The sequence below is a fragment of the Metopolophium dirhodum genome, chromosome 4, assembly GCF_019925205.1.
Source record: "Metopolophium dirhodum isolate CAU chromosome 4, ASM1992520v1, whole genome shotgun sequence".
NCBI lineage: Eukaryota > Metazoa > Arthropoda > Insecta > Hemiptera > Aphididae > Metopolophium > Metopolophium dirhodum.
This window is the reverse complement of record NC_083563.1, coordinates 33,193,500-33,218,732: the sequence shown is the minus strand read 5'-3', so window position 1 is coordinate 33,218,732 and position 25,233 is coordinate 33,193,500. Positions and strand designations below refer to the sequence as shown.

General features: G+C 28.1%; 1 protein-coding gene across 5 annotated transcripts in view; it reads right to left on the bottom strand.

The window, feature by feature from the left end:
• LOC132943924 (prolyl endopeptidase FAP-like) overlaps window positions 1-25,233 on the bottom strand; it is a 282,440-nt gene that overhangs the window by 110,018 nt on the left and 147,189 nt on the right. The window contains exon 1 of one of the 5 annotated variants that reach the window (XM_061013089.1): window positions 53-1,453. The exons of 3 other annotated variants lie outside the window; for them this stretch is intronic. Coding sequence is in view for 1 of the 2 variants with exons in the window: in XM_061013094.1 (XP_060869077.1) it covers window positions 53-76 (24 nt within the window). In the remaining variant the exon portion in view is untranslated. Of the gene's footprint in view, window positions 1-52; window positions 1,454-25,233 lie in introns of those variants that run through there. One more of the 5 variants, XM_061013094.1, reaches the window with a different exon arrangement.

The window sequence follows — 25,233 nt, the reverse complement described above, 5'->3', positions numbered from 1 at the left end:
AAAAAACATAATAGGTATTAATAATGATTTTAATATTTTATTGTACTCTTACGTCTTGCAGGAACCGGTCGTCCATATTAGAACAGCACCAAGGCGGAAGAGTTTCGGCGGCGGCTGTGGTGGCGGTGTTGCAGCTGTCGGTGGTTGTGGTGGTGTACGATTGCAGATCCAACGATGTCCATTGCCTTTTCGACAGCCGTCAATGAGTAAGGTATGGTGGTCGTATTATATTTTATAATAATATCATACTGTTAGCAAACATTTTCGGGTAAATGTCACGTCGGAAAATGTCGGTCACTCGCGTATCGTTTTTTATAATAATAATAAAAAAAAAAAAAAAAAAATAATAATATTTTCGTCTATCTATAATACTATAATAATATTATTACGACTGAAACTACGAAGACAAGCGCGTGGCTGTTGGGCCGGCGGCGACGACACGCTTCTGTACTGCCCGATACGCGAGTCATCCGTCGCCGGCCGCCGCCGCCGCCGCCGAGCCGGACGGAAGACGCCCGGCGCGACGTTACCGCGGGAAACGCGAAACCAGCCGACCGCGGCCGACGCTGGCCGAACAGGCCGAACACACACCCCGGATTTTTCCGGCTCCCGGTAAAATACACCTTTTCTCTTCTTCCCGTTTTTTTTTTTTTTTTTACCCATTTCACTACGGTACGCTCCCACGCCAACACGCGCGCGCGCGCACACACACACACACACACACACACACACACACACACACACTCACGCACTTCGCACATTTCTCTTTTGTGTTCGATACCATAATATTATAGAGGAGAATATTATTCGACATACCCACTCGTGCCCACGATATCCGCATGATGTGTGAGCCGCCGACACCCAAAACACGTCTCGATCATCGGCCCTCGGCACGCTGTATAATTACATCGCCCTACGACGATCGGCGGGTCGGCTATAATAATATACAACGACATCGCTGATTGGGCTATCCATCTCTCCGCACCGTAATTAATCGCAACGGATACACCCAACATAATAATAATACGAACCCGCGAAATGACTGTCCTCGCATTATAGCGGCAGCAGAGATTATTCAGAAATGTCGACTGCGTTGCACAGAACCTATACGCCTCATGGGCAGTGTTCGGATTAGATAAGTAGTTTTTATCTAGATAAAGATAAAGATAATGCAACTCTAATGTATCTAGATAGAGATAAAAGATAACTTAACTCATATTTATCTAGATAAAGATAAAGATAAATACTTTTTTATCTAGATAAAAAAAAGATACAATTTTTTTTTAAAATGGGTTTTAAATTTAGGTATATTTTAGTTGGGCACTAGGAACATAATAATAATAATGATGATATAAATAAAAATAATTACATTATTTATAAACCATAAACTTGGTGTGAGAATCTGTATAAATATTCAAATGCGTTTGTACAATTTCGCGATTTTTATCAATAAAAAATGTATCTAGATGAATTTATTTAGATTAGTAAAAAAAATATCTAAGATGAACGTTTAGATATCTTGTAACTATTTATCTAGATAAGATAAAATATGAACAAATAATTATCTAGATATTAATCTAGATAAGTCCGAACACTGCTCATGGGGTACCAGCGCTATCCTAAGGCTATAGGTACTTACATGTAGTATGCTTCGGAACATAAGTAGGTGGGTACTTACACTCACTGTACAACCAAACCTGCCCGAGGTTGTGTGAAATACCCAGATTACTCGGATACAATTATATTATATTGTGTGGCTTGGTGTGGCGCAGTGCGTACACTCAACTGCGGAAACGCGCACTGAGTGTACGTAACGGCCGGCGTTGCTAATTCCCGGATGGGTGACCACCCGGGATTTTTAGCAACGAATCATTGCCACACATACAAAAACGCGTTTTCAACCGTTCCTCCCCCTACTAACAACCTGCAAACAAACAAAAAAACCAACAGCTAATGGCCTAAGTTGCCGGGCTCAAGCAGAATACAAAAAAAAAAAAAAAATTATATATTGTGATAACGGTTATAATGGTTATAGGTACCTACATAATATAATATGTGCCAAAGTTGACTGCAGTTATTGAGTTAAAATTATGTTATTGAACATAAATCCCAGAGTCTTCAGGTGAAAATGTGCGTTACAGGAAATGTTTTGTTGGCTTTGGTTGGGCGCAGATCTAATAAATTATTAAATTATTCAGTCTACGAGATTAAAAAAAAATGTCTTAATATAATATAACGCAGTGTTACCCTTTGGTAGTAACACTACAACATAACTGAGTTTAACGGAAATCCGTATTGGTAATCGCGATAACCGTAAGTACTAAATTGTATGATCAGTACCATATTTACATACCTACCTATTTGAACAAAGAAGTAAATCATATATATAATATATATATATATATATATAAATGATTTTTTTTCTCGGGTTAAGACGCTCGTTACAGATACGACGTGATGTAAGTATCCGTTAAATATTCGTTGAGCGTATCAACTCTTTGCAACAAAACTCACGCCTTGTTCAATATACATTCATATTCCACAGTCGATTTTATCATATTTCCATTTTTTTTATCAGCGATTTAACTGTTTATCTATTCAGCGCAGTGTATATTATAGGTTACGAATGTTGTTATTTTCTTAAAAAAAACAAATAAGTATATAATATTACGGCTTCCAGCAAACGTTATTATTGTGGCAGCAAAATAAAATTCAAGTTATGATTTTATAATAATGTAACTATTTTTTCTCAACACTATTACGTAATTTCGGATTTACACCATATTTTTTGGCCTACTTTGGTACATTCTCAGATCATAAAGTTTAAAAAAAAATTATTTGTAACGTGTTAAATGTACGACAGTTAAATTTATCATCCATTTTAAAAGTAAAAAAGTGTTTGTTTTGTTTATATTACATTTTACTAACTATTTTTATGATGTATCAACGTTATTTGTTTTAATAAGCAGCTACCAAATTCTTGTTTTTTTTATACTTATTTATCTCAAATGTCCAATTTTTATAAAATTGAATTTATAAATTAAAAATACTGGCATTGAGGATGGAAATTTAAAATAACAAAAAAAAATTATATTTTCAATATAAAAAGGGATTAGGTGCGCGTTACTAAAATAAACTTTAAGGAACTTTGGAAGTAATCTGAGCAATTAAATCATGTTAATAAAATTAATCTCTTAACTAATCAGACAAGTTCTTAGTTAAACACATATTATACATTAATATTTATTTTGATTTGATTATATTTAACTGACAAATAAAGCAATAGACTTGTTTTTGTTAAAAAATATAATTTAAATTTAAATGTTTATAATATCTATTAAAGGAAATATACGTAATTTCTAACTTCTGAATGTTGACTGACGATTATAGCAATCCAATTAATATCTTGAGATACATAACAAATGTTGCTAATATACTGTATAACGTTATATAATATACTAACTCTTTTAGTTTTTAGTCCACATCGTTAAATTTGAATAACGTTTCTTCAAATTATTATACCTGGACGCCTTTAGACTATTTTTAGTTTAATTTATAGATTGATTGTGTGATTAAAATAGACAGTTGATAAGTTCATCAAAACCCATATATATTTCTGGTCAGCAATAAAATCCGGGAGTCCATTGGACAGTAGATAAGATACGTTTTGAATTTAATAGCATTAAAGTGGGTCGCATGACCTTAATACCCTTTGCTCGAGTTTGTCACTCTCTGTGGTTTTATCCTCAATCGGTTAATATTGATTTTTCCATGATTTGTGCAAACTGGTAATTTTTACTTCAGTTTTTTTTTTCATAAAAAAGGCAACATATTTAAAGATAGCGGTGAAATATTTTATGCCAACAACTGATGCATAATGCAGACCATATTATAGAAAAAAACAACGCACGAATGGACAGAAGTCTTTTTTCGGATGGATGAACGAGGGAAACGTTGATAATATTACACACGGTCTTAAAATATAAATGTGTAATGCATGTAAGAATAAATAGTATATTATACAATACATCTTTAAGATTAAAACAAAAATACTTACCCACTAAAATATATATGTTTACCCTAGAAATAAATTTAAATAATTAAAGTTAAAAAATACTTGTTAGTTATTAAATAAAATAATCGTTAGTTTTCAAAAGGATATCTAAGAAATCAAATTTGAATTCTTAACAACTATAACAAATAAAAATATATTATTCTGATATATTATTTTTGGTAGGTATTGGAAAATTTTGATTTTGACCATAAAAGTAAAACTAAATAATATATTATTTATAAATCCCGGTTGTGTAGAACTTTTTGCAATTTCAATTACTATTCAAGAAGTTTTTCTAAACTTGAAACTATGGCTTTCATTCATCATTGTGTCCTGACAGTATTTTAGAAAGAGTGTTAAATTAATGTCGATGTGCTTTGATATAACCCTGGCGTCACGTATTTTCTTCATGATTTTCATCGGCATCCTACCTGATGAAATTCTTTAAATTAGGTTCCAGTGTTTTATATTATTGAAAATTATCAAAATCAAAGGTGGGCATTAACTTGTTAAAAAGTTAAAGTTAAGTTAAAAAGTTATTTTTCTTTTAACTTTTTAACTTAACTAGTTACTTTTGGATTTTCATTAACTTAACTGTTAACTTACTAAATTTCTTTCTTAATTAACGTGAAATTAACGAGTTAATTTTTCATTTTAAGAAGTAAGTTAAGTTAATTTATTTTGTTTTTAATTGTATAATATTTCACTGTCTTTCACCAGTCTATTTCGTTTTCATGTCAAAAAATATGTATCGTAAATTGTTTAAAGTTAAAAATGTATAATGTATATCATTCAAATCTAACTTATATGGAAATACTGTATGAAGTATTAACACTATATCCTACAATTTAGTTTTGGGTTGGAAAAAAATTGAATTTTTTCAATTTTGAATTTGTTTAAACAAATTAACTTTTTTTTAACTTAATAAAAAGTTAACAAAAAGTGTGTATTAACTTTTAACTTAACTGAGTTAACCTAGAGTTAAATTAACTCTTAACTTTTAACTTTTTGTTATTGGTGCATATTAACTTAACTTAACTGAGTTAAAAAAAATCTTTAACTTGCCCAGCCTTGATCAAAATATATTCACCTTAGTCTATAACATTAATATAATGAGGAAGATATTTCTCGTTAATGATATCCAGAATGAGTTCCACTAGATTTTATAATCTAAATAAAAGGTTTGCATGATTTTGATTACCTACCTTTCAATTATTTTTAAATGCGGTTGAAATCTCCCATTCTATAAAACGTGATATATTATTATTATATTGTTTATACAATGAATACGTATATTCTGAGTGTTATTTTTTTTAAGTCAGCAGCTACGCTTGCAGGGGCAGCGTGTAAACACTTTGAACATGACTTTTTAATGGTTTTGGTTCCAACATTAGTACTCACCTTGTATACCATCTCATAACTATTTTAACTTATGACATTTAGTTTTGTAAACTTCAATCGTAATATTGCCAACGCATGGCGTCACCGTTTGACAGTTGCACTAAAGGTACTGATAATCAATGTCACAAACCTAAAACACGGCATTTGATTGCTGTAACTCATCGTTGGAGCGTTGTATGAGGACAAATGGCACTCGTGATGAGGCTCTTTGCACAGTCTCTGCCAGTGTCAACCATGGGGATCCAATACAAACACTGATGATTTGAAATGATGTGCATTAGCGAAACTAGACCTTAAACTTTGGAGGTGCAAAAATTATACGGAGTTTACGGTACAAATCACTTTATTCCTTTATTCACACTACTTGTTTATTAATAATAATAATAATCAATTACTTGAATAAAAGATAAATAATTAGTGGATAGATGACTATCTGCACCTGTTAAAGGAATATTCTCCTGTATTCAGTTATAAATTTAAAAATAACACCTTTAGGGCCAGTTATACCATCTTCAATTAAAGTTAACCGGAGTTTAATTGGCCGAATATGCCCGGTTAAATATCTGTTATCAGCTGATTAAGCGTAATTGAAGTTAAACCGTAGACGGTACAACTGGACCTTAGTCGTTAATTGATTTGTTAAAATGTTTTCAATCTTTAACAGTGATAAGTTTGAAAATCACTCGTGCATCATATTATGTAATCCATGGTAGCAAGTTCGCAAAAGATAATTTTAAAATTGTATTTAATTACAGGTACAAAAAGATCCATTCAGAAAGTATTTAAAATACATTTAAAATACTTTTATGAAAAAGTAATTAAGAACAAATACGAATATTAGTATTTAAATACTTTTTAATTTTACCTAATACAAGTAGGTATTCAAAATTATTTTTGTGATCGCTAATTTAAAACAGTGTAATAACTGGGTTCTTATAGGGGTCTTGGAAGTCGGTAAATTATTTGTAATAATCATAAACGAGACATCGCCATTGCGGGCACTCAACATTAATTATGAGTGAACAAATATTAAAAATTAAATAATATAATTATTATCTAATAAAACAATGACAAGTGATGATTGACGAATAATTGTTTTGAACTTTCAAAGTATTTACATAAAAGTATTTGAATTTCAAATACAAATACCTACGTCCAATACAGTATTTTATAATACTTTCCAAAAACTTTACTCAAAAAGTATTCCAAATAATATAAAAGTATTTAAATACGTTTACTCAACTACTTTACAAGACTGTGGTGGTAGCCAATATTTGATTCGTCGCGTAATACAAATTAATACACTACCAATAACATAAGTAACTAGCACCATTAGCCACAACATTGTTGCGCCTATGATTACGTTTCCGTGAGCATCCGTCAACATTTTAATATTATGCAACGGAAATGTGGCGCATTACAATACGTGATTTGGTACTGAACGTTCATTTCAAACAATGACGTCCACAACTGCAGGCCACAAACTTATTACGAACCGCTTATTTCCTCTTTCACTCGTAGTTCCGGTTTCCGTGTTTCTCGCCTTACTGAAACGCATTCGTGTATTATTATATATTTTCGTTTTTGCCAAACACCGGTTGATAATAAATTTTATTCCATAATTTTCCAAGAAAACAAGGGCCACGTATATCATCGGCCGGCGCACGATTGTCTGAAATATAATCTCTCGTTACCATGCAAAACATTGTTGACGTAATTTGTATGATATAAAAATTATATATACGCATTGTATTTATAATACTCGATGGAAATAAAGGTCATCAGAACGGAAATAGATATGCGATAATATAATTATCGTCGTGTTTTACATTTCCTTTAAATGTGTCACACCCTGAATTATCTTTTCTGCAGTTGGCCATGTAATAGGCAATAGCTGACGGTTATAATATAAAGTTTTCCCGTCTATATCCTAAAAGTTTTGTGAGCAATGATTATTTTCGATATTTTCTGTCGTAGACTATTACATGAAAAATATGATTTCTTATACATATTGGACTATGTGAAGTGTGAAGTGTGAATTTCTAAAATAAATATTTTCTAAATCTTCACAATATATGTTCAGACACAGTGTACATATTTTCTCATATATGAGAACAGTGATAACGTTTTAACGTAATGCGCGTATTAAAAAGTAACTCTATCCAAAAAATGTCTATGTGGAATGTCTTTACAACGATGGTTAGATAAAGTGAATCAAGATATCAAATAAATTGCTGAGTCAGCAAGATTGGATAAGTCCCCAGACAGGGATGGATGGAAAAGCTTAGTGGAAGCTGCTTTTAAAGCAAAAAAAAAATGTGTTTAAAAAATTTACATTTATTTGGTTTAAGATTATAACTTACTGGTTATTAATTCTAAATAATAATAATAATAACTGAAATCGATGACTCCGGATGGCTTTGGTACATATGGAATTTTGTTACCAAGTAAAATTCCATGACGAACCAAAACGTAATAATAATAAAAATATTATGATCAAAAGATTTTTTTTTAATTTAATATACAATTCATATACTATTATTTACATTATTATGTCAGCAATAATTTAATTTTAAAAATAAGGAATTTGAACAAATAATACTATTCTTATAAAGTCAGACAGTATTACTAGGTATTGACTTTTTAAATTATATATAATTTAGATGATCGCCTTCATAAGAAAGTATTATATACCTTTTCAAGAAAACTCTATAAAAAATAAATTACCTTTTAACAGCATACAGTTATACAGATCATTATGACGCGTTTTCAGTTCCATGTCAAGGTTTTAAAATTGGAGTGAAAGATAATATAATTAGGTAAGTAAGATAAAAGTTTTTCACTAAAGATAAATTCATTAAAATCTCATTCGACCTTGTTGAAAGTTCTATAATTTTATACTGGTGTACCGTAAACATTTTCAATCATATTTTGGTAAATATCTCATTTCACAAATAGCAATGCGTTAATATATTTTTAACCTAATTGTATGATAAAATAATATAGGGTATGATTTATAGTACCTATATTCCAAAAAAGTATACGACGTGATATAGAATCATGATTTATCAAAAACATACAAAATTGATTTTATTTGTTCTCTATTAGGAAATATATGAAATAGTTTATTAATATTACCTATGTTTTATATGTATTGATACACCGATTACAAATACAACCGTAGGATAAATTAAAATTAATTATTAAAACTATAGTTGACTGTGTCTCACAACTTTTATTAAGTAAGTACCTAGAGGTATTAAAAAACTTTAGTGATACCTATTATTTTAAAAATACATGATCATATCAAGTATATTTATAAACGTTCAATAAATTATGATATTATACAATATTAGAGTTAGATGGGTATTCAGATAACAGGCTATGGTATGGTAGGTAGGTATTATGAGTAATAATATTAAAATTATTTTGAAATTTAATTAAAAATCAGAACTCTACGTCCTAAACTAACAATATTTAGAAAATTACGAGAAATTATATTCACACTAGCTAATGTCTATGGTGATGAAAAATATAAATAAAATATATAAAAAAAAATATACGCATATAATTTAAATAAACTCAGTATAATATTCTAATGAATGTTAATACAACACCAAATGACACTCTTGTTTACATAATTTAATGATATCAAAATATAATAATTAACTGGGTGCACTTTGTTATGTAAATGAGTCATGCAATATAATAATAGCAGCTACTAAACAGTAGTTACTATCAATCCCAAGAGGAGAGTTTGATTATACATATAGACGTACACATACATAATTTAAACAAGTAAATATGGTTAGAAGTTAAAACAGTATTGTGGTATTCTTAAATAAGTGACAGTTAATTAAAAAATTACTATCATGACGAAATTGGCATGCATATCAAAGTCCAAAATGTCATTTATTGAACAAAATATTATTATATTATCGAAAGAAATAAATGTCAATGGTTCTCACACTCGAGTGAATGGAAACGAAATGTCCGTCGACATCAGCTGATGAACCAACCCAATTTTTTCATCATTAAAAACATACCCTCCGGTGACGTTATAATTATCTATTTATTGTCACAGAATTAATTTATAATGATGGCGACCTTCTTCAGATTCTGTACCATCTACTAACGAATTTAAAACTATATATGCCTCAATATCTCAGCCGATGTCAGTAATGGCTACTGACATTATTCTAAACTCTAGTCCTGGTAATGACTGTAACTGCATTACCAAGACTAGAATTTGACAAAGACTACATTTTTATGATCAATAAAACCCTTCCTTTAATCTGCAATACCTGTCGATGGACAATCACTACAAGATATATTAGAACACTCGACTGCGAACCAACACTTTCAAACTCTTGAACTTCCACGAAATACTAACGAAGATAAAACTATCAATATAACTAATTAATTTAATTAATTTACTAAATACTTATACACGTCTTACACTGACACACTGTAAGCAGTATAGTTACTCTTAAATAGTAAGAACTATGAATATTTATGTTAATCATAAACTGTACTATTGTAGACCATAATAAGTAATTACTTAAGATATTGAAGTATTAAAATTAATACATATTAAAAAAAGATGCCAATGATATGGAAAACCAAAGTTCGATACGTCAAAAAAATTTTATAAACATTATTGTATACCTTATTTCTGTGTAATTTGTAATATTATTGATTTACAGTAAAAACCTGAAAATGAATTGACCCAACTCCAAGTTTTTTTTGTAATAAAAAGTTTTTCTTTTTTTCTTTACAGTAGAAAAAAACGTAAAATTTTGATAAAAATTCTTAACATAAAATTAAATACGACATAAACCATAATATGTTAGTAAATATAACAAATCTTCAGTGAACTAAGAACCTTAGTGAATTTAAGAACGCATTAAGATATAATAGTATATTTTGAGGTTAAGTACGATTTACAAATTTAATTATAAATGTATATGGATTTCAAAATTATTCATAAAAAATAAATAATGTAGTTAAAATATTTTAGTAAATTAATAAACAACGTTTTTATGGCAATATTAATCTTTTAGTAATAATCAAAGTGGTAAAAAAAAATCGATAGACTTAAAATATGTCATTTAATCATTATTACTATATATTTTCTAATGAAAATATGACACACATTTAATCATAACCATACACATATAAAAAAAGGTTATTTTACATGCCTATGATCATAACATATAATATAATAGACAATTACCCAGGCCGAGAGCTGTCGAATTTTAAAATAAATACTGTTAAAAAACTATTGTAACATTAATTTCATTTTTGACTGAACAATTAAATAAATATACATTAAATGTAAACAAACTGAACTCGACAGAGAAAAGACTCGACATGTAGCTAAATTTGATTGTTCAAACAGAAATCAAAAAAAGGTCACATAATTAAAAAAAAAAATAATTGATAAATAAATTATGTTTTTCTAAATCAAACAATCAACCAACAGTAATATTGCAAATATTGCTTTCATTGAAATGGATTTAACATCGAAAATGTTCGTGTTTAAGTTGTTATACGAGTAATTGGAAGAGTCATCTAGGGTTGAAAAATGTAAGCATTATTATTTTATTTATATAGAAACTACAGCACACTCTAGTGGTATGATCATTCACGGGGCTCTATCTAGTTATCTTTTATTTTATACTTAAAGAAAGTTATTCCCAGAAAATTCATGTTTTTTTTTATGCTCGTTATTTACAACATTAAACAATAGGTAATAATAATATACTAGCCGGTAGATAGGTTAGGTACCCACCCCCCCCCCCCCCCCCCGGTATGTCTTTTTAACGTTATTTTTTATTTGGCTAAACAAAACGGAAATTAATTTTTGAAAATTCGTCGCTCCTTGTGTAACTTCTGCATCTAATACTGATATTATTTTATACTAAGAAATGGCATCCATAAATATTTAAAATTAATTTAATATGTAGCTATAACTTAATATATAATACTATTATAGTTACACTGTGTTGTTATATCAGGTGCGAAACTCATAATTTTATATTATTAATATTATTATGGCTATTATTATTGAGATGATAGCAATAGTTAAATATATCTTTATTTACCTATAAAAGAGATATTATTATTAATTAAATAGTAGTATACAAACAATGCGTTTGGCAAAAAAATAAACAAATCACAGTATTACTTTATTTTACTTACAGTTTTACATTTACGTAACGACATGTAAAATATATTTAAACCTCACCAAAGTGATGTAAATCATCTTACGAACATGTATAACAGACAGTTTTTGCGGGAGATATAATTTGTTTTATTTAGAAGACAGATTACGTGATTACGTGTATTTAATAACATACCTATACAATATATATATATACATTCATAATATTACATAAGTGAAACATGCGTAGTTATACAACATCGATAAATATTAAATTAAGGTACCTAGGTCGGTATGTTCTAAAACATAGCTATGGGTTACGAATTGAATACCTACACCTACACTTAATAAGACACAAACTTCTACTTAATTTTCTTATGAGCTCCATTAAAAATTAAACAATTATAAAAGAACCATTTGTCTTATTTTGTTACGTTAATCATATTTTAAGCAATTTTTCTTTGTTTTTTATTCTGTACCTTTAAAAATATTACAAATTATTTTTCAATGTTTTGAACTTTGTTGGTACAACATTTAACTTAAAAGAAATATTTCACATAAATCAAAAACTCATAGTTCTCAATTTAAAACTCGCGTTTACATATTTTTTTCTGATTTTCATCATTATTTTTCAATTTAAGCCCACGTAGCCCCTTAGGTAAGTAGTCCAAAAACATTAGTTTTTTAATTAATTAACAAGATGACGTGAGAAAAACGGGGAAAAAAATTTTCAATTCTTAATTAATTCTACTTTACTGACATTTCTTGAATTATAATTTGGGAGTTTTCATTTTTTTTGATTCCTTAAATATATAGGTACATTAGAATATGAAAAATTTCATGTGTGTATAATGTATATGTATGTTATATTAATAAATAAATTGCTTAACGAACATTTTGAAAATATCATAAATAAATTACTTTTTTAAATAAAGAGGTTGTATTTTAAAGTATTTAAAAATATTTAAAAAATATATTTATGTATATTATTTATATAAATGTAATATTAACAGTACGTAACATGATTAAATAGTAAGTCATGCTAAATGTAATTTTAAATACAATTTGTTATTCAGTAAACAATATTAGTATGGGTCATGTGTGTTAAAATTATTATTATTATAGCAATATATTATTTTAATTATTCAGTTGCTCTAAGTTATTGTACAACAACTTCCTTACTATTAATTGTGATTACCATCAACAAATCTTATGGCGGAAAGGCATAATATCACAATGTTATATCCAACTTGAATACAATTGTGTTGAAATGTATGCACTCAGGGGGAAACATTTCTGTATTTAATTCAAATCCAGTCTCCAAATTCTATTTGCACAGCAGCAAAAATCTAATATTTTTCTTTTTGAACATAGATACTGCATTTTACCGACCTCTATTATAACCAGTGATAACGTTGTTATTGTACCAAAGTATTGAGGGTGTCGGAGCCGGTGCGCGTTTTTAGTACAAAAACCTGCATCACGTGAAAAACTCTCACGCCCTGTAGAACAGTCAGATTTTGTTAATTCTTGTTTTATTTAAAAGAATAGAACATTTTTCAGGTTTGATCAAAGCCGGATTTTCAAAATTATAACTATAAAAGCCAAGCTATGCATTTTAATTATGTACAATATTTATTATTTTTCAATTTATTTTTTTTATCACTATTTTAAGTAAAATGGAAATTCGGTCTTTGGTCCAACCAGAAACAAGTTTTATCTTTTAGATAAAAAAAATTTATCGAAATCATACATAATATATTATATTATAATAAACGAGGCGTGAGAGTTTTTCCCGTGAAGTTAATTTTATTGATATAATACACCCCACCAACCCTATCAATAGGTTTTGGGCTGTAGATTAGTGGAAAAGTATTTTAATTAACATAGGTAACAACTAAAATATTAAAATATTATTTTCAAATTTTATAGAATATACTAATTTTCGGATTCGGCTCTTTATATTTTAAAATAGATTGTTGGGTAATATTTTAATATTACAAAATATTATAGGAAATTTATGAAAACCCAATTTAAACGAAATAACGAAAAAAAAAATTCTCGTTTACAATTAGTTGCACGATTTAATGAAAATTCGGAGAAAAAAACCTCAAAGGATGTCATTACACTAGGTATTTGTTTCATGTCATACTCATGTGTGAAATTGAAAATTTGCGTTTAGTATAACCAATTCTGTGATGTTTACTTTAATATTAGAGTGAACGTATTATCAAACTTAAAGTTATAAGTTTATGACTTATAAACATATCTGACTTAGGCAATGGATTACGATATTTAAATTTTTATAAAAATTATAATTAAGTGAAACATTACAGTTTAAATATATATATCGTAGAAAAATTGAAACATTGTAAAACAACTAACGCACAGACATGGATTATGTTTTTAATTTATGTTTGACAATAAGTTAATTCACTCTAATATCAAAGATTGGTAACAATACAACATTGGTTATGTTGAACTTAAATTAGCTGTATTGTCACCAAAAAGAATTGTAGGGGAAAAAAAATTTTACGATTAATCGATGATTACAGTTTATATTGATTTTATCTATAACTAAATATTCATGCATAAAACACACTCGTTATATTTGTCATTGAATCACAAAATATGTAATCATTATCCACGATTAATTTCACTAAGTATTATTTTCATAGTGGAATTTTATTATTTTTAACAACAGCAGTGCATCAATCCTTATAGTAATGACAAATTCAACGAATGTAAATTTAATTAAATGCATGAATATTTAATTGTAAATAAAATCCATATAAACTGTAATCATCGGTTAATCGTAGACATTTTTTGTGCAATACTGCCCGAAAGGAAACACAATAATATGGTGCGCTCATCACATCATCTTTCATACGATATATTTCGTCATAGTACAATTATAACAAATATAAATAAAACTATTTATGTTTGTATATTTTTTTTTGTAGTCATGCTGTAACTGGCCATGGCAACATAAATCGGAAAATTGGAAAGCACTTTTTTACTGAGCAATCGTTGATTAGTCTTATATTCAAGAAAATATAGCGAAGCGATGGGTCTTATTGTCCAATGGTGTACAATTTATATGTACGGAGTGTCCACTGCGTACGAAAAAAAACCATGCAAATATCTAAAGTTTTTATGTACGGCAATATTTCCATTAAAAAAAAAAAAATGCCAATAGTTTATTGAAGAATATAAAATATGCGGACCGGAATAAAGACATTTGTGTTATGAATAATAAGAATAAATAAAAAACATTTTATACTGAGCAGAACATTGCCTACGCAACTTGTCCTATCATCAACGAGTTTCAAAAGTTGTATCATTATATAAATAAAAAAAAGTTTTTCTCAGTATCAGTGGCTAGGATTCTTCAATTTGGAAGGAGGAATTCACTTCACATTAACTTACCAACAAAATATAAAAAAAATATTTGTTGCGTATAAGACTGCAGTCCCGGGGTCAGAAATCAGAAAAATATTATTAACCATTTCTATAGAAATCAACATTTCAAATGTCCAACTTTAGTATCCAATTAACAAAAATAAAAAATTATCAAAAATGTTTGATTTTTGATTAATTTGAATTTTGACACAATAGTCGTACCTGGAGTCCACCCCTTTGGTGCTCCACTGGTATTGCTAAATATTTCGATTAATATGTGGATAGTAAATACATCACTGCCTATGGGACATTCATAAATTAATAAATCATAGTTAATGATAATAATTATTTTGACATAATGTTCTAATGTATTTATTTAAATTTATTCTGACACATTACAATATCGATAATGGTCAAATTGGTCAAACCCATGCAATTCTCTCATTATATTTAAAATAGTTAAACCTTACGTTTTATCTAAAACGTGTGCCAAAACTCTGAACTTTAAAACAAATGGTTCTATTATATTGTTTCACATTTATATGGGTGAATTATAAACTATACATTATTGTATTACTTATATTGTATATAATACCAATAAAAATATTACGAACAAGTTACAAGGTAAGAGTATGAATAAAATAATTAAAACTAATCAATATTAGAAAAAAGTTACGTGATGATATGGAAATGGATAAGTTACGTAACTTAATATTCAAAGTTATAATGGTAAACGATGTACAATTTTCTTTCCTAATTATTTTAAAAAGTACTCACCAATATGTTTTATTATGGTCGACGGTCGTCGATCGAACGTGGTGCCTATTTTCAATCTATTTATTATAATGTTAATAATATTTTAATAAATAGTTAATTGTTGTGCTTTTTCTTTGCTGCTCAAGAGTTCGTCTGCTAAAATGTACAGAGAACCATTGTAGACCCATTTAAATAGCTTCGCTTGGAAAGTCGACATTATTTTTTTTAATTTTGTGTGATAAAAAGTTCGATCAATTAAGCTTTACTCCAAGACACTATAAATCTTAAATTAAATAACAACTTATAATCTTTGAAGCCCCGACAAAATATTACGCTTGACAACCCATTAATTTAGTCATACTACACAAAACAGAAACTTATATAAAAAAAACTAAGCTTTTATGCCTTCTACTTAGTTTTATTCTTAAATCAAAAGTTTTCCTGTCTAAACAATTTATACAAATAGAGAATCACACCTGTATAAACTTATGATATCCTGACACAATGACATGAAATATTCTATATTGATAGCTTAAAAAAATAATAAATTCGTTAACAGCGACTTCCTATTGTTTTGTTAAACAAAAAAGCTTACACCATATTTTGATTATTATCTCACAGCTTTATAATGTAGATATTAGACATAATATTAATATTGCTTTTGACATAATACCTAAAAATGCACTGAAAATATTTTTTTTAATATAAATTCATATTATACCTGACCTTAAAAATTGATTTGGGCTAACTACAGTGTATTAATAAATCTAAATTGAGTTTCAAAGTAGTTGCTGACGTGTAGTCTGACCACTAAACCAGATCAAACTAGGAACAATAGACCACCATCAAACAATCACAATTAATAAATTCAAAACAATTACGTCGTATAAACCCACACCTTTCAGACCACTATTGTGAATAAACAGAACATGAACATTGAAGTATAAATCAATAATTAACTAGGTAGGTATATGATATGACGTACACATGCGGTTTGCTATCGACACCACCACAATACACACGCCACACATATATACATTTGTACAACTTATAAATTCAATCTTGTTACATTTTCATTCATATGAAACTGAAATAATTTGTCCAAAATGTATTCAGTAACTATACAGAGTGTTCTATAAAGAATGTTCTGGTTTCCAAAAATCATAACTCCACAGGTTCTGGCCGTAGCGTGATCGATCAGTAATGTCGAATGTCCCAGCCCACAGGCGAGTCTCTAGTTTTTCTACCTCTGTCGACAACTTTCGAAGAACTGTAAGAAAGAATTGTAGGGGCTTGGTAACATTTGATATATAAGCTAGGTTTGGGACGAGTTGGGAGAGAAGACTAACGGTTGAAATACATATTAAATATTTGTGAAGAAAAAAATTTAAAAAAACTTTGCAATCTACAGTTTTAATTTCTACCTGTTTTAATTTTGTAAGTGTAGTGCTTTAATTAAAATAAAATATATCGTTTCAAAACCTATTCATTAGGACATTAGTTGTATAACACTCTGTACTGTATTTTTTTTCCTTTTTATATTGAGAATAAAGGCTTCAACAGCTAGGTCATTAGCCTGTGGTTGTCTGTACTGTATTATAAATAGATAACACAATGATACAAAATACATTACTTTGAATCCATACCACGTACTACATAAGATCATCATAACCAATGAGCAAAGTGAGTATGTTTAAGAAATTAAAATAACTAAATCAAACAATACCATCAAAAAGTTAAAATAAATTAATGTTATTATAAATTAATAAAATTAAAAACTTAAGCAGATTAAATTTTGTGTTCATAAAATTATTATTAGAAAACATTCTTGTTAAATATTTTATAATTTATAACATATATTCTCACAATTGCAAAGTTCTAAATTGTAAATTATGAATACTTATATTGTTTTTAACAACAATTACACAACACCCATTTGATGTTTAATGAAAACAGGTCCAGATGTTTATTGTTTTTAAAAAAAGTTAGAATTCCCTTAAAAAACATGAAAAACGTATGTACTTAATGAATTAATTTGTTTTGACTAATTTATTTTGTTTTGTACAAAACCCAAAAGTGAACAACCAAGCTTATTTTAAACAATTAACTCTAATCTACTTTGTTATACAATTTTAGACTTAAAAAACGACACTTCTTTAAAATTAAGATAAAACTGTTATTTTATGTTTGTATAGTTAAGAGAATACTAATATTGTTTCAAAACAGTGGGATTATTTTATTACATAAATATAATGAAAAAAAATCTTTCAAAATTGAATTTTAAATAATATTATTTTAACATATTTTGACGAACATTATATCCACTACTAAACATTAAATATTAAAACAAAACCTACAAAACTATTTTTAAGATAGGTCATCAAATTATTTTGTCAATATTAATTCAAAAACATTTATAACGTCATATCACATTTGTTGCATCGTTCTAATGTAAACACTTATAACTTGTTAAAAAATATATCACGGATCACTTGAAATATGAATTTAATACATCAAAATGTATTTATAGTTTGGCGAATCAAATTGAAACTCGACCATTATTCGAATAACAACAATATTGGAAAAATCACATATTATACCACATAAAATGATATAAAACACGTCTAAATTGAGAACTATAGAGAAAAATAGATTACCGAGTTGACACAATGAAATATTTTATGTAGAGGTTTTCCTTGACAAGAAATCATCATGTCAAATGTACGATAACAAGAACAAACACAATGATATGCTACAATAATAAGAATACTTTATCTGTTTGCCGACTATAAATCCACATTTCCAACATAACCTATTCTACCACTGCGTTATTCAATAAATCATCATGTTTTATCACTTACAGATGTGCTATATGGTTGATACTTGATACACATATAATGCTGTATAGAAAAAACTAAGACTAAAATCACATTAATGTCCATAAAATATTTTTCACCATTGATCTATAGTATCACTGTATTATTATTAAAGTCACCATGCGTTTGACACATATCTGGTGTGGTTGGAGGTTTTTATTTGAAACGACCAACCATCAAAAAATATGAATCATAATAATAATAAGGAGTTATGAGAAAAACTAGGGAGAAAGTGTTGTGTTACCACCAATAATAAGAATATTATAATAATATTATGTTCAACTATAATAAGGAACTGAAAAAATATTTATGTAAAACGCAAACTAAGTCACAAACAATATAATTTTGATTGACAGATAACAAGATAATTTAATTTAATTTATGGTAAAATGTGTTGTCGTTACTCTTACATTATTTCATATTATTATTCTACACGCCTAATACGTCATTGATATTAAAAATGTATATTATAATATGCTGCAATAGAATATAATACGCATATCTGTGTGGATGGGTTAAATAGTTAAATTCTAATTAAGCATGCGCCATGCAATCATTATAGTACCTAATACTAATATTTACAACTAAGCAAAGACAGAACGGAGATATCATAATATCATTATGGAAAAACATCATATATTTAGAGCATGATATTATAATATATTATACTGTATACACATATTACATATTACATACAAATCACAAACGTTTCTTGGTTACATCAACAAAAACAACGAAACGATATCCATAAACCATATAATAGGAACCTATTGAGAATTATTAAACATTATAATGTTATTATTTACCCGCACACTGCGATAATTGGAAATACGTTAGTGAAAATTACCATAATGCAGTTGCATAGTCAGGATTTTTCTATGTGCCATAATATGAGGCGAGTATTGCTGAGTAGACCTCTGTTTGATTGGTAGTGGCGTTCATGTGTTAAAATATAATATAAAATCGTATAATAATATATCTATATGAACTTAAATATTATATTTTATTGTACTTTTACTGGGACTGATATGGTAGTAACAAATAATATTTTCAAATTCTAAACTTAATAGTTGGCAATACCATTACCTACTTACCTATATAATATTGTTATCAAAGCACGAATTAAACTTTCAAGTTGTTTTTAAAATATTGTTAAGCACGCACAACATAATATAATATTAAGCTACCCTTTGATGATTTTTCTACTTTTTAATAAAAAAAAATGTTCTTACTCATTGAGCGAAAAATATTTATAATAACATTACGATGTAAATACATTATTTAGTTTTTATTTAAATGTACTCAAGCATGTAAAATATAAAATAGTTTTCGAGTTTCATATTGGTTTAAATAAAATTGTTATTCAAAATAATATATCTTAAAAGAAGAAAATTTTTGAGTAATTTGACGCATTTACGTGTGGTAATTTATTCTACATTAGTCAAATGTCGGTCAAATAGGACACAATTAACATTTAATTAATTACGACAAGTGTAATAAATTATCACTTGAGTGGAGCAGAGAAAAAAAAGTTTTTGTTTATCAATATAGCGAAAACTGACTAAGATTAAGACGAAAATTTTTCGATTTCATTATAACATATATTATATCGGTTGCATAGTGCACACATTTTGTAAGTGAACCATTTAAAAAAATGAGTTTTTTGCACGGTTGTCTTGTTAACTACATTCATGCTAACAACTCTTTGCATATTGTGTACATTTTGTGATATGAAATCACAATTATTGTCGTTCTCCTGAACAATTACGAAAATGTCACTCACGACATGTGTGCACTATGCCATCGATATAATCATAGTAATAATAATATCATCGATCCGTCAAACTCAGTACAAAAACTCACTTTAACTTACGCGTCTATGACTGAAAAAATATGTCTTCACTTCGAAAAACAGCTGATGATTTCCCGACGATTTCCACATCGTTTTATCTCGAACGTAATTGTACATAAGACTCAACAACTTGAACGATTTTACTTGTATAATCATTGCTATTTTCCACCCAATCGGATTTTATAAATACTTCGTAAAAACAACTATACCTAATGCATTTCAAGTATTGGTATAACATTAATAGGCATATATAGATACTATAATAGACTAATGTGCCGGTTATTCGTTGGACGAGCAATAATGAAAATGTTGCGTACTTTACTAACAATATTATGATCTTTCAGTCGATGGGCTTTTGATCAACAATTTCTTTTTATTCCCCGACATCATAAAACGTAAAGAAAGTCGACAACCTGATGTTGCCGCCGGGCTTACTATGTTATCCCGTAAAAATAGATCGCGCGTCGAACCATGTCGTTGTCGTATGAATTTAAAATTTCCCAGTAACATCGTTAACCCACGTCTATACGTTGTCAAAGAGGATAAAAGTCCTTAGGATACATCAACTGCCGCCGAAACCGCTATGAAGCTTTATCTGATAACGAAAATACGTAAAAAAAAAAAATAATAATAACGATAATAATAAAAATAATGGAACAACGTTCGTCGCAGAGCACCGCCGCCTCGCATCAGAACTTTAGACATGAAGTAATCTTTTGCATTGACCTAAACTTTGTTTAGCCTCTGGTGTTTTTGTTATTATTCTGTGAGGGGTATTGCGTATTCCGGAGCGAATGAGTCATTGTAAATAATAATGATAATAATAATGTGGACAATACACATTATACAGCTACTACAGTTTTCCATGTACAATGTTATTGCGGTTTCGTATATTAAATTATCCGTAGCAGACATCGTCATATTTATATTATTATATTTGTCTCAAAATAACGACAAACAGACCAAACATTCCAATACAGTTAACGATAAATTATTGTAATTATTGGTTCCTGTGTCATAAAAAATTATTGAAACAGTCGAGTTTAGTAGTTTTGAATTTGTTACAAATAATATTATGTAAAATAGTATCATTTTATGCCGTTCGATCTAAAAATTGGCTAAATAAATACCACGAACATGGTATTATCCAACATATAGTTGACTATATTCCATGGTAGGGTATTAAATAAAAAATTGAAAAATCAAAACAATAATATAAAACCATTTGCTTGATTCGTGTATATTGTCATTTGTGTAGGTATAATTCATTAGATTATATAGGTTATTACTTTAACGAATATTTAGTACCAAATAGGTGAAAAAAATTAAGCTTAAAATGTTGTCAAGTACCACGAAAAACTTAAACGACGAATTGGAATGTTTGTCACGCTATCCATTTTACCTCACACTACGTGCATGCAAAATAGTGAATAAGTTCCGTTTTTTGTCAGGTTGGATGAGGTTAGCATCATAATAGTCATAATGATTGCTATTAAATAATGAAACATACAAACTTTAAAACTGTTTACATTATTGCGAAGTTTTTTTTCGTTTTTATACTGACACCCATCAAAGTTTTAAGAGTTTTAATAATTTAAATTTCTATGATAAACATTTTCACTTGAAACAATTACCTTACATTAATTGTTAAAATAGTTTGGGAAGCTAAAAATACCATTCAACAACTTAGGAATATTTAAATTAAACTTAACCACAATATCCGAAAGTATGTATTTGAACAGGTTCAATTTCGAAAAAAAAAAATCCTAATTTCGAAGATAAATTTAATTTTATAGAAATCCACAATTGAGTTCACCAATACCGACCAAAAACATCAAAAAAATTAATAAAAATTTCACTCATATCCTATATTATATTGTTATTAAAATAATTATTGTAACTTATGTATGAGCTTGGATGTATAAGCGGTTCAAGTGGTTTTATTTAAATCAATTTATATGTTTTATGAATATTAATTGTTGGTGGATCGAAAACAAACTCGATATTGGGTAGTAAATGAGTGTATCTACTATTAACAATTGAATGATTTGTAAACAATAAAAATACGAATAACTGCCACGAAGAATATTATATTTTCCTAGTATGGCTTTTCAAAGTTTATAGCCTCAAGTTACGTGAAGTAATTGATCAAAACCAACAACGGTATATGAAAATCGAGACTGTCAACTACGACCTATTTGAATTGTGCAGGTTTCGGATGTTATATAACAAATGAACATTTCTATAATAAATGAACATAATTCAAAGTCATAGTAACTATATTTTTTTAATTATATAAAAACATGATTTATTATTCTTTTGCGTGTACGATATATTTGACTTAGCAGAAAACACTGCAGGTACTTTTAAAATGCATGAAAATGTTTAATTTAATTTTCTGTAGCGATGTGAGACAAAAAACACTTTTATTGGATTCAGTATATTATGGCCATTGGCCCTGTTGCCCGTAAACACAATAATACAATTCAACGGACACCTAACGCAATACATTTCATGTTAAAATGGATTAACTAATGACTGCAGCAGGCGTCAGGTACATCCACGTAGGATTGCATAAATTTATTTTGTTTCTGAGCAGTTAATTTATTCATTATTGTGTTTAAATTGTATTAGAAATGGTCAGTCATTTATTTAACATAGCAATAAGGAACCTCCGCAAGTAACAACTGTCACAGAGGGAATAAAAAAAAAAATTATGATAACAATAATTATTACAACAGCTAACCTTGTAGCTACTTAGTGTACCTTACCCGACAGGTTGTATATATATTTATAATGGTTTTATGTACGTTAAAATTAATTTAAGTGAAATACATTTTTAAATGTTGATGCACTAAACTGTCCAGTTTACTTAACACAATTATAAAATGAATTATGCATTCTGCAATCAACGGTGCGGCAAGTAGAATTAATACAATTTATAATACACACAAAATATTCGAGATTAGAAAGAAAACCGAATAACCTTGTCCATAGAGGTATAAAATTATTACAAAACTTTGTAATTTAAAATTATGTATCAACGTGTTCCAGGAAAATAATAACATTTGATTTATTTCACGTTCGCGTTACCACAATATCTCATTTAAACCGTAAGACCAACTTATAAAGAAACTTCTATTAGATTTTCAAGCATTTGGATTAACAAACAAACAATTTTTGATTATAAAAATTAAAAAAATCTAAAATTTAAAATAGATGAAGCCCAAAAATAGAAACATAGTAAAAAAATTATATAATTTCTATAAAATGATAATAAAAACATTTAGTTAAAAAATCAAGCACTTAAAGCTATTAGTTTTTTAATTATAATGACTGAAAAAACAATATAGATTTTGTCAAAAACTGGTTTTTGCGTTGTCGTTTTCAGTAGGTTTTTTTTCATTTTTACCCAATTAACTATTTGGAAATTTTTTCTTTTGAGCCACACCCTCCTCCCCGAAAGTTACAGCAATATCTAATTAAATGAAACTTTTAAGGGTTTAGATTGAAATTTAAAAAATATTTCGACTTATATCAAGCTATGCAAACCGTAAACCTCTATTCACACCGTACTATAGGAAATCAGTAATGACTTATAATTAATTTATATAATATTGCATTATTTATTATAATATGTGATGTTTTTGATAAAAGTTAGTCAAACATACCGTACTTCTTGTTCATAAAATAAATTACTTATGATAATTTAATTAAATTATAAAATATCCACAAACAGAAGAGTATGATCTTTCTACACGAAAATTGTACAAACATAAAAGACAATGTAAAATGAAAATATAGGATCAAACATGTTGTGCCCTTCTTATATGAATATGTTAAAAGGCAAAGGCGATAGTTACTAGCGTGTAAGTTTCAGTGGTTTTTAAAAATCTATATTTTGAAAAACGACAACAAACTACAAAGACAATTGAAACTTAAAATCACTTTATATGTTTTATATATTATTTACTCCATACTAAAAGGGTCATTATTTTATAATATAGGTACGCACATACTGTAAATGAGTAAGTATCCATACAATGTATTTAATAAATCTGAACAAAAAAATCATACTATTCAAACGCCAACAGAATAAATATGCTCATAAGTCAAATAATATTTATTTTCAGATTTGATCCCAGAGGGTGTGATTTGTTTTTATCAATTCAGAAGTTATTTTACTTGAGAAATTGGAAAGAAATAACAATATTCTACTCTGGAAAACGAAAACCCCGTGAGACATTCTTCACGTTGTAAATTCAAACAACTCTGTCAAAAAATATATAATGCGCATTTTGCCTTAATATGAATAGTTCATATTATAATGGGAATCCAAACAGTTGTATAATATAATATGAACCTATATGTAGTATAATATTTCAACAATAGCTCGGTTGAAGTGATGACTTCCATAATTACTTCTAGAAAAAAATTTACAATGTTATAAACCAATTTATCATCGAATTTTTATTTTATTTAAAATAATTTAATAATCTGTATGCTATATAAAACAGTTTATAATTACTTAAATAATCTGTAATACAAATACATTATTACGTTAGTGCTATAAGCTTTGCGAGCACTTAAAATATCCACTCCCAATAAATAAATGTTTATAAAAACATTCAAAGGATTAAATCAATAATATATAATGTATATGCAATGATTTTTTTTTAAATGTTAATATTTACTGATTATATTACATATAGAATTTTTCTTAATT